Below are 12,728 nucleotides of genomic sequence, written 5' to 3'. Positions count from 1 at the left end.
AAGCGAATGGGTCTAAAGGTGAATGAGGACAAGACGAAATATCTCCTGTCATCAAACAAACAGTCAGCGCACTCGCGTCTTGGCTCCCACGTCACTGTTGACAGTCATACCTTCGAAGTTGAAGTTAATTTCGTATACCTGGGAACCAGTATCAACAACACCAACAATGTGAGCCTCGAAATCCAGCGCAGAATCACTCTTGCCAACAGGTGTTACTTTGGACTGAGTAGGCAATGGAACAGTAAAGTCCTCTCTCGACGAACCAAAATCAAACTCTACAAGTCGATTATCATTCCCGTCCTGCTTTATGGTGCAGAAGCTTGGACGATCTCAACATCTGATGAGACGAAACTACGAGTTTTCGAGAGGAAAATTTTGTGCAAGATTTATGGTCCTCAGGGGGCTACGCTGGCTAACACTCCAGCTCTGAAAGTGGTCGATGCAGTACCCGCCGGATGAAGCCGAGGCCTCCACTCCGTTGGAGGGACCAGGTGAAGAGCGACCTGGTTACACTTGGAATCTCCAACTGGCGCCGAACTGCGAAGGAAAGAGAGGAGTGGCGCGCTCTCATCGATTCGGCTATAACCGGCTAAATGGTTCAACGCCAATTACATACATACATGTCAATTATACAGACTAGTTCAGAAACCAACATTCCTCGGACTAGGTTAGGCTAGGTCCTACGCCTGTTACCCAACAGAGGAAAGATTATAGAGAACAGACCTTTTTGGTGGCAAAAAAATTTACCCCACACTTAGATTTAAGAATTTACAAAGCACATAGAACCTACTATAAATTTGCAGAGGTTTTATACTTCTATAACCGCTAATTCGTGACGTAGTTCCGGTTTTCCGTAGTTCTGTGGACAAAATAATAATTATAGGAAGAGTGACAACGTCCAAGAGCTTTTCTACAAAGAAGTAGCTCCCAAGCCAAATATTTCTTGCAAAGGAATATTTATTAACTCCGATTTTATGCTCAGAAATAAGTTCCTGCTGGTTCCTGGTTTCACCATCAATTTTTTGTGGGTACTTTCTTCAAGCTGGGATTAAAATAATAAACTTTTACTCAAAAGCTCACACATTCTTCTTCAGAACTTTCAGTGTCAATAAAACCGAAGGTTACTTGAAACTGCGGTTCTTATATATGTTTTTCGTGTATCTTTGATACCGATTTTAACGTCTTAAGATAGACTTTTAACTGGACAACATATGCATAATATACATTTTAGATATTATTTTAAATCATAGAAGAGAATAGTTGCTTTTGTATGGAACTTGGTTAGTCGAGAGAGAAAGATTGGACAAGTTTCTACAAAATAAAAATGTTTACACCAAGAATATACTTATTAAGAATATTCTTATTCAATATATATCTAGATTCAGCTGTTTCATTATTAGTAATTAATAGGAAAAGTAAGCCATAAAGGCCTTTATACATTTCAAAATAATATTCAGCTGTTTTCCAATATTATTTGAATTGAGTTTAAAGCGATTAGTGATCCAATAAAAAGTGTTTTTGATATATATTTTTTGGCTTTAAGTACCGTTATTCCAACATTTTCTTTTGAATATTGAGAAAATCTTATCAAGATTATGCTTAGGAACTGTTGGTTGCTACAATAAATAAAATGATCTCAAACCTATTAGTTGTCTCCCATTTAAATGCTAAAATGACGTCACTATAGCAGATATAGCATATGGCGCGATTAACTACTTTTTAACTCGCATGCAGGAATATAGAAAATGACTTACCACTTCATCAAAATCACAAATAATCTCATTTAAAACACGTATACCGACTTGTTCGGTGTCGTAATTTCGTATAGTGGCAAACATAACGGCAACATTATCATATTCTTCGTAGTAAAGTTCATTTGTCATTTGACGTGACATATAAATATCGGCTAGAAAGAGATGGATAGATGGTTAAAATATACGTGGAAAATGTTTAAGAAAATGTTGTTGTAATTTATTTAGACTAGAACAGTTGAACTTCCATAACTTGAACTTCTACAACTCGAAGTTCTACATAACTTGAACTCTTGAATTGGCAATAGAAGTCAAATTTCATACAAATTACTTTCACTAACTCCAAGCCTCTTTAACTCGAAGTTTTTAGTGAATTTTGGGGATTCAAGTTAGTGAAGTTCAACTGTATTTGTATTAGACATTTTCAAGACCCTTTCCAGACTGCTGTCCTACTCACCGACATGTGATGGCAGTATATTATTGATGAGAATGGAAATCGTTTCATTTGTGAATTTAGCATCATCCTGTTTCGTAAGCAATTGACGTTTCCAACTAAAATTAATAAAAAAAATAATAATTTTTAATTTTTTAAAAAAAAATATTTTTACTTATTAGCACCCACTTATAGTCCACTTTCGCAATGAATTCCGTTTGTCTATCCATCAAATGGAATATGCCCACTGTAATGCACATCACAAATATATGTGAATACTCCGGATAGAGTGTATCATTCGTGCTGAGACTCTGCTCATAAACGAAGCTATACGTCAAGGTGACAACAACAGTATAGAAAATCAGCGTTACTACACCAACGCTCAGCTTAAGCACGAAGGGAATGCGCGTAAAGAGGAAGGTAATGCAAATGCTGAGCATAAAACACTCGGTGACGGCCTGGATTTGGAGGAGGTATTATTATTATAATGGAGCTTTAAAGAAATTAAATATTATATTCAGTAAGCTAAAGCTTCAACGCACCCAAGCATTGAAGCAGGTTGTTTGATTTTTCGCAGCATCCAAAATGGCTTCATCCACACCAGAGAACTTATTGCAATCTAACTGAAAATAAATTGTTTTAGTTTTAGTTTAGACTATAATTTATCTTGTCTGCCTACCAATTGCAAAATGATACCCGTTGAATGCAGCACAATCACCACCAAGTAAATGCTGCTGCGCACAAGTATGTTCCTTTGTATGCCATCGGAGAGCTTGTAGAGCCATTTGCTGAATCTTTGTTTTGGTGTTGAGAATTCCGTTTTACTTATAAACATGATCCAGAGCTTTTTGTACCAAACCAAGGCCAACAGCAGTAGCATCAAGACATTACTGACCGCCACTAAAGCCCAAAAGGCTTCGGTTTGCCTGTAAGCATATTAATAAACACTCCAATTGGGTGTCAAAGAGCGCTTAACTTACGTTGAATTGACCGCTTGCATGATGATGGCGCAGAGCAGCGTTATATATGAGACCAGCACGCTGTATTTGAGCATAAAATCCGGCTGCTTCATGAACATTAGCTCCCAGCGCCAATCTTTGAAGAACAGACAGACCGATGTTATATTGCTGCGGAATATTTGCTCCTCCATTTCGTCTTGCGTTAAACGTTTTTCATGGCCAAAACAGATTTTAGAAACCCTGGTAAGAAATGGGAGAATTTTAGTTCATACACTACTAATACTATACTATACATGGCGTATACGTAACCTTAAAGAAGTTAGAATTGCACTATGCGACAGAATCTATTTTTTTCTTGACCAAACTAATTTTTACCGGAAGATTGGGATATAAAAAAATGAGTATTCTCCGATTTTCGAAGTTAGATTCCAAAATCTAAACATTTTCTTTCGAAGTTCGAAAAAAGTTTTTAATAATAACTATTAATTAATGGTACAAAAAAAGTTAGTAAAAATTCAAAATATGGAAATAATATACATTTTCTTCTTAATTCAAGGCTGTATAAAACTTTTGCGCCTAGCTTATATGGCAGATGCTATAAGGTAGGTAGGTTTTACGATATATAAATCTCGAAATGAAATATTTCAATTTTGGAGTCTAACTTCGAAAATCTGTATGCTCCGATTTACTTTTACTTCACTTTTGTTTACTTTTTTCGAATTTCGAAACCAAATATTTCAATTTTGGAGTCTAACTTCGAAACCAAATATTTCAATTTTGAAGTCTAACTTCGAAAATCGGAGCATACACATTATTTTCAATTTCAAAGCTGAATATTTCAATTTTGAAGTCTAACTTCGAAAACCGGAGCATACAAATTTTTTACCATTTTTTCGAATTTCGAAACCAAATATTTAAATTTTGGAGTCTAACTTCGAAAATCTCAAAAAAAAAATTTTGTCAGCCGAGTGTGGTACAGTGTTATTATCAAAATCGGACAACTTACTGTATGCGTCCTATTGGCATCTTATCCACTTCGCGACTCATCTCCAAGGTGGCTTGATTACGTATTTGATTATATTGACTTATGCTGTTTTGCATGAAATTCGTCGAAATGTCATTTCTTTGCTCCTATGAATAAAAAAAAGTCAAAATTATTTAATAAAAATCAAATATTTGATAACTATTGCAGAAAACTTGCCGCGCCCTGCTTGGGTTCCAGATTTTTACGCAACGATGCGGCTGGACGTCTCATGGTAATGAATGATGTAACCTAAAAAAACAACAAAATTACTCCAATACATTTCTAACAAAACTTATGACGTCACAAAATGAAATCAAAATCTCAGCATACTAACTCTGGAAGACGGTGGCTTGATAAGAAACGTGCGTATCTCATATTTACGCAACACCGGATCATCGCGCGCCTTCGCTGTGCCCTCCTCGTAAATGAATTCACCATCGAGTTGTTGTAATGTTTGTCCACTAACATGCACGCGTCCCGCTTCGCCTGTGGACTCCAAACGATTAGCTATATCCACATCTTTGGACCATATATCGAATTGCCATTTATTGGCGCCGATCACACCGGATAGTATATTTCCCGAATGCACGCCGATACGCATATCAATATCCAGCTTACGTTTTGAGCTGCAGTTATATAACAGATTCTGAGTGAGATAAATAAAGTTAGACACATTTGTGATTAATTACCGCACATCACGTATATCCTTAATCATGCGCAGTCCCAGATATACGCACGATCTGGCGTGGTACTCATTTGGTAACGGTACACCAGCAACGCAGTAATAACAGTCACCCAAAAATTTGATGCGCAGCACATCGTATTCCTGCAAATGAGAGAGTTTTTAGTTTTTTGGAAGGTTGAAGAGCAGACATCTTCTCTTACCTGTGACGCTGTGTCGAATTTAACAAATAAATCGTGTAAAGTCTCCACTAAGGTCTTCACATCCAGCGTTGTTGTTAAGTAAGTGTAGTTGACAACGTCCGCATATAAAATCGAGACATCATTGTGCGGTTCAATGAAGAGTTTTCTGTGATAAAATTAAAGAATACAAAAGTGAAGAAAGCACATTGGAATAAATTGAATCAGTTATTTTATAAAAATATAAACATTTAATTTTTATTAATTTTTTCATATTATTTGATACTTACTCTGTATCCATTTGCCGCCATAATGGAGTCGGTGCAGAACTGAAAATATTACATTGAGTGAGAATATGTTTATTACACAAAATAACGGTATTCTTCAAAACTGTGTTTGCTTTTAACGTCATAATAAAAAAAATCAGCGTAAGTGGCTTTTAGATAATAAAGGGAGAAGACAAGGCCTGAATTGAAGCGGACCGCATGGCCTTTAGATTTTACACATCCCCTCAGGAAAACGTCTAACGGTGTAATATCACACGATTTTGATGGCGAATCGTCCGGCCCTAAACGTTAAATTATCTGCTCACCAAAGTGTTCTCTCAATAAATCCATTGATTATTGCGATGTGTGGGAAATGAGGCCCGTCTTGTTGAACCCAAAAGTCGTCGAGATCACGCGTTTCAATTTTAGGCATCAAATAGACGCTTCTCATCGGCATAATTTTTGAAGAAATATGGACCGATAATACCGCCGGCCCACAAAGCACACCAAACCCTTGTTTTTTCTGGATGAAATGGCGGCTCTTGAAACTCTTCATGTTGCTCTTCGTCCCAAATGGGCCAATTTTGCTTGAGCCTTATCGCTGAACTGAATTTGGCTGGAAAACGTTGGATCTTCTTGGAACTTGAGCCCATAGAGCGAAACAATGTCGTTTGAGAAGAACTAGCGGCTTCAGTTCTTGCACAAGCTGTATTTTGAACGCTTTCAATTTAAGATCTCGACGTAAAATGTGCCAAGCCGTTCCATACGTCAGTCCCAGTTGCTGCGAACGGTGTCGAATCGACTCTCCACGGTCCTCGTGTACACTCTGAGCTACGGATGCTATATATGCTTCACTGGAAAAATTACCAATACTGGGATCTCCCAATATAAACATAAAATAAATAATAAGCAGATCTCTACTTGTCGAGATGAATCTTACTGAGAGAAAGCAGATCGAATGACTTCCACTTCGGACCCGAAAGACCTCTCAACCATATGTATATACTAAATACGATAATCTCATAATCTTTTTTCACCCTGTAGACTTTATGCGGCTTTTCAGATACTAATAATCAGTCCAAAACCACATCCGACCTAGTTAGTTAATAACTGGAAAAATGCCACTTTGTCTAACTTTGGCCCATATTTTTCCTAACGTCTGACTACCGAATTCTGAAATAGCTCAACAACCGGACCTAACCTACCATATTACAATATTATTTAATCTTTTTATGCCCAAATTCAAGCGGATTTTTATGAGGATAAGGATTATAGAATAGGTTAACAATATTTGTCGAATCTAACGTTGTTTAATCTAACGTATCTTAATTCGCAGAAAGAATTAGTTCGAATAATTTTTCAAATATATAAAGCCCACTTGTTCGATTCTACAAAAAATTTTATAAATTCTTACCCTACTTCCTCGTGCGTTGAACGTCGATTTTTCTTGCTCTTCTTCAAATGTTCAATGCGCATCTTTACATCTTCTTCGATTTTATTAGCAATTTGCGCTGGGATTATGCTCAAAAGTAGACTTTTCTACAATGAAAAGCATTAATATTGCACAAAATATAATAATCACTTTATGGCACGCACCTCCTGATCACGCGCGGCACGTAACACCAAAGTCTCCTCGACACATTGTCGCTTATCTAGGAAAGTCGTACGTATGGCCACCTCACGTGTGAGACGAAAGAACAAACCGAGCAAATTGACACAAGCCATAAATATAGCCTCGGAAACGATCTTCGGCAAATCCATCTCTCTCGAGCCACCCAAACGACGACGATATGTGACGAATAGGAACAGTATCATATAGCAAATGGAGACAGCCACGCCCAGTATGAAGGCGTGTATGTCTTCGGTGATTGGCATGAAAATGTAAGTGGCATATATGATGAAGCTGTAGTAGGTTGGCACGATGATATTGTAGTCCTTGACGGCGCGGTAGATTGGTATCGAGATGTCTAAGGAGATTTAAAAAAAAATTAGATGCGAAACTTGCTTTGAGGCTACGGTGCGCCTACCCATCAATACAAGCGTGGAAATCGCTAACCAAATCGAGCTGAATGTCAACCATTCATAGCGTTTATTGAGCGTCATGCGAAAATTGAAAAGCAACACAATCAGTATAATCAAAGTGCAGCCCATATAAATGCCGATATCCAAATAGATGTCGCGATTTTCCTGAAATTACGCGCGTTAGTGGATTTTAGCAATTCAAAGAGTATTTTTATAATAAAAAAGTATACCTACATTTTTTGGAAATGATATTATAATCAGCAAGGAATGCACTACCGCTATAAGTATCAGTATGAATATGAATATGCCTAGATGACTTAAGCGCAGCCGATTCATATAGGAGATATAGTACTGCTCTAGTTCAAGATTGCGACATTTTCTCTAGAGGAATTAGAAAAAATATATTTTTTAAATATAATTTATTGATAAAGCTTTATAGTTACCTTCAAGTAACCCAGCTCCCATTTCTTCTGATTAACCAACTTCGTTTGATGACCCTCATCGTGATCTGGCGTAGCTTCGGTTGATGATTCCAAAAATGAATTCATTGTTGCTTAGTAATTTGTAAAACTGTGAAACCTATTAGGAGTAATTCTGGATTTAGAAATCTAGTTTTTCAATATACATGTATATACTATATATCGAAATTTGTTAAAATAGGCTACTTCAATTCATCGAGGGAAAAACTATATACTTAGTAGTAGGCAAGTATTTCCGGTAGTGTTTCACGAAGTAAATATATTAACTCTAACTAATCTATTACATAAACTGTGGTCTATATCTCTTAAACTATAATGGAAAGATATTTCTTCTTGAGGTTCCTGGGATTGGGTAATAGATTACACAGCCAAAAAAAAAATTGTCATGACCTGAGGCTCCTATGTGTATCATATGTTTTTGCGGTCGCTGTATTCGAATCCGAGGTCCATTTAATTCCATCAGATCAGGGTTTTGAGATAACTCCCGAACTAACCAATATTGGTTAGGTAACGTCAAATTAGTCAAAATACATAAACTATAGTCTCCATCTCTTAAAGTATAATGAGAAGATCTTTCTTATGCTCCTGGGGTCGGTAGAATAGATTATCTATAGGATCACAATTGCAATACATTTCAAAGAGACGCCAAAAGCCTTCAGCGACCAATTTCAAGCCTAATATTAACTGTCACGATGAATATTGTACCAGCTACTTAATCGGAAGTGCTCGTCTCGTCCATAAAATAAATTAATTACGTGACTACTACATTTTTATAATTCTATATTTGTTTTGATGTTATGTCTTTGACTGTATGTGAGCCAGGATCCGACAATTATATGAAATGTATCGATTATAAAATGTTCGTGTACTTATTTTTACAGGGTGCGCCATCTTTTTTTGATATAGGCATATAAACATTGAATAAGTTTGAGATTTACGACTAAGTTATGGTCACGCACAAGCCAAACACCCCCCTGGGCCGAAATCCCCAAAAGTTAATGGGGCTGGCTCGGACATATTCTGAGACGAGATCCCCATATAATCACTCGGAACGCGATGGACTGGAATCCACAAGGTAGCCGCAGGAAAGACCGACCCGATCTTTGCTGAAGAAGAAATTTGGACAGCGAAATATCTAAGGTCAAAAAAGGTTGAAGTCAAATCAAGAGGCTAGCACAAGATCGTAATAAATGGAGGAATCTCATTGTGGTACTTTGCTCCACCGCGGAGCCATAGGGGTTTATATTTATATGTCTGCCAGCAAATGCTTGAAAAATATTTCTTTGACTAGCCACAACGATCTCCAGATTTGACTTCCACTAGCTTGTTTTTGTAAGAATTATTTAGAAAAGAAAAGTATAAGCCAGTAATCAGCATACGAGGTTGAGGGAAAAATGCTTGTTGAAATCATCGCTATACCACTTGAACTCAAAAAATTAATAACTAATTTTATTTAATCAGAAAATTATGGCAATAAAAAAGGCCTAAATTATGAAAAAAAAACATATTTCGAAAATAAAAAGTATATTTATTTCAAAGTATTTCAAGAAATACGTACCAAGAAAAAATATGACACACCCTGTATATATTATTTTTATAACTACCAAAATAATTGTAATTGATACATATATATTAAACATTATCTTTATTTGCTTATGATAATTTTACTACACACTTAATTAATGCTTATCAATCGCGCAAGTGATTCGTATTTTATGTAAATAGACGTCGTTGCTAAATATGTATATTATCTACTAAATGCGAATTTACAGTAGTCATACCCTACCGGCTACTAGAACAAAAAATTAACTCCAAAAATAAAACAAAAAAAAAAAGTTTATTTCTTTTCATAACAAACAAATGACAACAAAAAATACCAAACACACACACAGAATTACAGGCGCATTTCACGCCGGAATAATAAAGCTAAAGAAAGATAACAGCGAGATCATAAATGTGTCGGACGCTCCCTTTGTTTGAGAGATATCCACTCACATTCTCACGCTATAAATTTGCTATGTGTCCATTACAACCTGTCATTCACGGTTTGATTTTGTAAATTCCGTTTATCTTTCTTTGTGTGTTTGTATGTAGCAAGGCTATGTGCTTTTAATGATTATCCCGCAAAATATTTTGTATCACCGTTATCGCACTCACTTTTTTTCGCTATGAATAATGCAATGTTTGTATTATATTATCTCTTGAATTGGTTAATGGCAATTACTTATTTTATTTATGTAATTTAATTGCAAATTAACACACTTGAGTATAATTACGGCATAGAGGGGTAGAAATTAATTGATACAGGAGGGATTGAAAGATTATTAGTTTTATTAAACTGATTAGTGAATTATGTCAGTAAAATTTGAGATCAACAAAAAAGTCGAATTTTAGTTTTTAGTGTTTCAAAAGATCCTTCCTACAATTTCGCTCAGACAGGAAAGCCAGAAAGTTCATACATTTCTAACCATATGGAAACTGTAACCATTTCGAGTGCTTTCAAACTCAACACCTTAGATTTCAAGAGTTAAAACACTTAACTGAAGGGCGTTGAGAATACATAAATCGAAATTATAATCGAATTTTATGCACAGCGCATACAAAGTGCTACTGGATATTAATCCATCTCGAAGACATTACAATTTTTTCGGCAAGGTGTGTACCGGCCGACACATATATAATATTATATATAGACATTTCCTTATGCACGAATAATTTGACACCAATATATGAAAGGTAGACAAACACTTTCGCGCTCCTTATCAATTTAATTGTAAACGTTACGTCAATCAGAAATTTACCAATTATCAAATATCAATTTAACAAGCGCAGCAATCTATTATGGTGACACACTACGTTTTCGCTGGTTTTGTTACCTTTTTCAATTTTACACGTTCAAATTTAAATGTAGAGTGGTCACTGTTATACTTTTCACACGATTTATTTATTAATGTATTTAGAATTTGTTAAATAATTCACTTGACACGCACAGAACACTTGAAAATCGCAAATTAACAATTCATTATTCCATTAACAGCTTTCGTGTTATTTCATGAAGTTGTAGTTGCTCAGCAATCACTTGTAATCATTATAAATACCTATTTGTTTGTACATTTGTTTGCCGCATTTCAACAATTATTTATTAATTAATTATATTAATATTATATCGTTTTCAATTGCTACTCTTCTAAAGCATTTAATCCCGTGTGAAATATGAGAATTGACTGATTTGCACCAACCACGGCACGATCCTCAATATCAATCACTCAATAATTTGTATCACAAATTACACACACGGCTAGCTGATAAGCGGCAGCAAACTTTTCAAAAAACGCTCTCCACTTGTCAAGTCAAAAACAAAAACAAACGGTAAGCGGTACCCCCAACACCACAGCTTGTTTGGGAAAATAAATCACAAGGCCCGCACTGACGACTTATTCGCGTACCGTAACATGCTGAGTTCGAGGAGACACTGAAATGTTGAAGACTCTTCTGCTGCAGTTAATGTACTCAAACACCTGTAGCTGTGGCTGTTATCAGTAGAAACTGAGAATTTCTTTTGATTTGATTAGGTACACGTGAAGAGCATTTACTTAACGAAGTTGACATGTATTTCATATAAGCGTCTAAGAAGAATTGATAAAGTGTTAAAAAGGCGTATATAATTTACAATGTGTTCACTTACTACAAAGCCAGGTGACTTATTGTTGATATTGTGTATATAGTGAGAGTGATAATGACTTGTGAATTGCATTAAGTGCGATTATTTAAATGCAATTAATGTTTAAACAAGTAGCCTAATATTAATTATTGATAAATAGCTTTGTAGATGATTTTCTATCGTTATTATTGTAAATTAAAAAAAAAATCAGTGAATTCTTTGAGCAAAAACGAAAATATTATAATTGTCTGCGAAGCTCAAATCATAATTTTGAATAACATTTTTAATTATTTTAAAAATAAAGAGTATATAAACCCCTAATACACAGATTTAAGTTTAAATGCATAGAAAGAAATTCAACTCACCTTATTGACAGCAACTGTGGTCTGTAAGCCAAACGGATCCGGAACTAAGTCCGGCCAAGAACTATCAACTCGGCAGCATTCCTTCAAACTATTTAAATACGACGATTCTACTTATGTAATTTCATGTTTTCTATCCGTGTTTGGTGTGTCTTCCATATCGGTTTCCCTTCCGGGGTATTGTCTAAACTGAAATTTAAAATAGTATTGCACTTTCCACTTTCCTTAAGAGCTTACCAGGCATATCAGGCGTTAATAAACAACAACAACAATTTCCGTTGCCGATGGGTACGTAACCGGAATAGATCCGATTTTTATCCCTAAAAATTTCGAAATAATGTTGATACCTCCGCCAAAGTGGTACTGAAGTTGAATGATTCAAGTTCCTTACCGTTCAAAAAGAAATTCGCGATCATCTATAGAATTGGCCAGACTTAACGCAGTTACCGATGTATCGACGTACATATGTATGCAATGAATACTTTTTAAAACTATGAGCAACTATTTGTTCAAACTATTCCGAATATCTGTATATTTTCAAAAGAAATTAATATTTTAATTAAATTTTATTTTAACACGACGCTTTAGCAGATACATTGAATTTACAAATGTCAAAAAAATAAAGATGTCTGCAAAGTCAGACATTATTAGAAATTTCAGCGCGCTTGCAAAGAGTTTTGCGCGCAATATTTATAATACACTTATGCCATGCATTCTCCGGTGAATTTAAAGGACGACAGACATGTATTTGTAAAAGTCAATGGTAAAAAAACGTTGTTATTGTTTAAAATTATTACGAATCGGTCAGCAATTTAAAAAGCCAAAGAAGAATATTGTGCAATAAAATTGAGTTCACTTAGTCACTGTTGGCAATGCCATTATCAATTCTCACCTTCTAAACCATTCGTAA

At 35.5% G+C, this 12,728-nt stretch overlaps 1 protein-coding gene across 7 annotated transcripts in view; it reads right to left on the bottom strand.

Annotated features, from left to right (window-relative positions):
- The window catches only part of LOC105211014 (protein furry), a 185,897-nt gene extending 173,336 nt beyond the window's left edge, over positions 1-12,561 (bottom strand). For 2 of the 7 annotated variants that reach the window (XM_054229309.1, XM_054229310.1), the window contains exons 1-20: positions 12,210-12,560; positions 12,056-12,138; positions 11,822-12,007; positions 7,760-7,895; positions 7,551-7,697; positions 7,322-7,481; positions 6,891-7,261; positions 6,709-6,833; positions 5,319-5,357; positions 5,053-5,197; positions 4,857-4,993; positions 4,502-4,793; positions 4,345-4,416; positions 4,150-4,274; positions 3,165-3,383; positions 2,864-3,110; positions 2,727-2,807; positions 2,374-2,642; positions 2,209-2,303; positions 1,755-1,906 (exon numbers count right to left, since the gene is read on the bottom strand). In XM_054229309.1, coding sequence (XP_054085284.1) covers positions 1,755-1,906; positions 2,209-2,303; positions 2,374-2,642; positions 2,727-2,807; positions 2,864-3,110; positions 3,165-3,383; positions 4,150-4,274; positions 4,345-4,416; positions 4,502-4,793; positions 4,857-4,993; positions 5,053-5,197; positions 5,319-5,357; positions 6,709-6,833; positions 6,891-7,261; positions 7,322-7,481; positions 7,551-7,697; positions 7,760-7,864 — 2,781 coding nt within the window. In that variant the 5' untranslated portion in view covers positions 7,865-7,895; positions 11,822-12,007; positions 12,056-12,138; positions 12,210-12,560. Of the gene's footprint in view, positions 1-1,754; positions 1,907-2,208; positions 2,304-2,373; positions 2,643-2,726; positions 2,808-2,863; positions 3,111-3,164; positions 3,384-4,149; positions 4,275-4,344; positions 4,417-4,501; positions 4,794-4,856; positions 4,994-5,052; positions 5,198-5,318; positions 5,358-6,708; positions 6,834-6,890; positions 7,262-7,321; positions 7,482-7,550; positions 7,698-7,759; positions 7,896-10,596; positions 11,448-11,821; positions 12,008-12,055; positions 12,139-12,209 lie in introns of those variants that run through there. The other 5 variants (XM_054229307.1, XM_054229308.1, XM_011182265.3 and 2 more) reach the window with 5 other exon arrangements.
- Between the last annotated feature and the right edge of the window lie 167 nt (positions 12,562-12,728).

Source organism: Zeugodacus cucurbitae, chromosome 4 (genome assembly GCF_028554725.1).
Source record: "Zeugodacus cucurbitae isolate PBARC_wt_2022May chromosome 4, idZeuCucr1.2, whole genome shotgun sequence".
Lineage (NCBI taxonomy): Eukaryota > Metazoa > Arthropoda > Insecta > Diptera > Tephritidae > Zeugodacus > Zeugodacus cucurbitae.
This window is presented reverse-complemented; position numbering and strand designations above follow the sequence as displayed.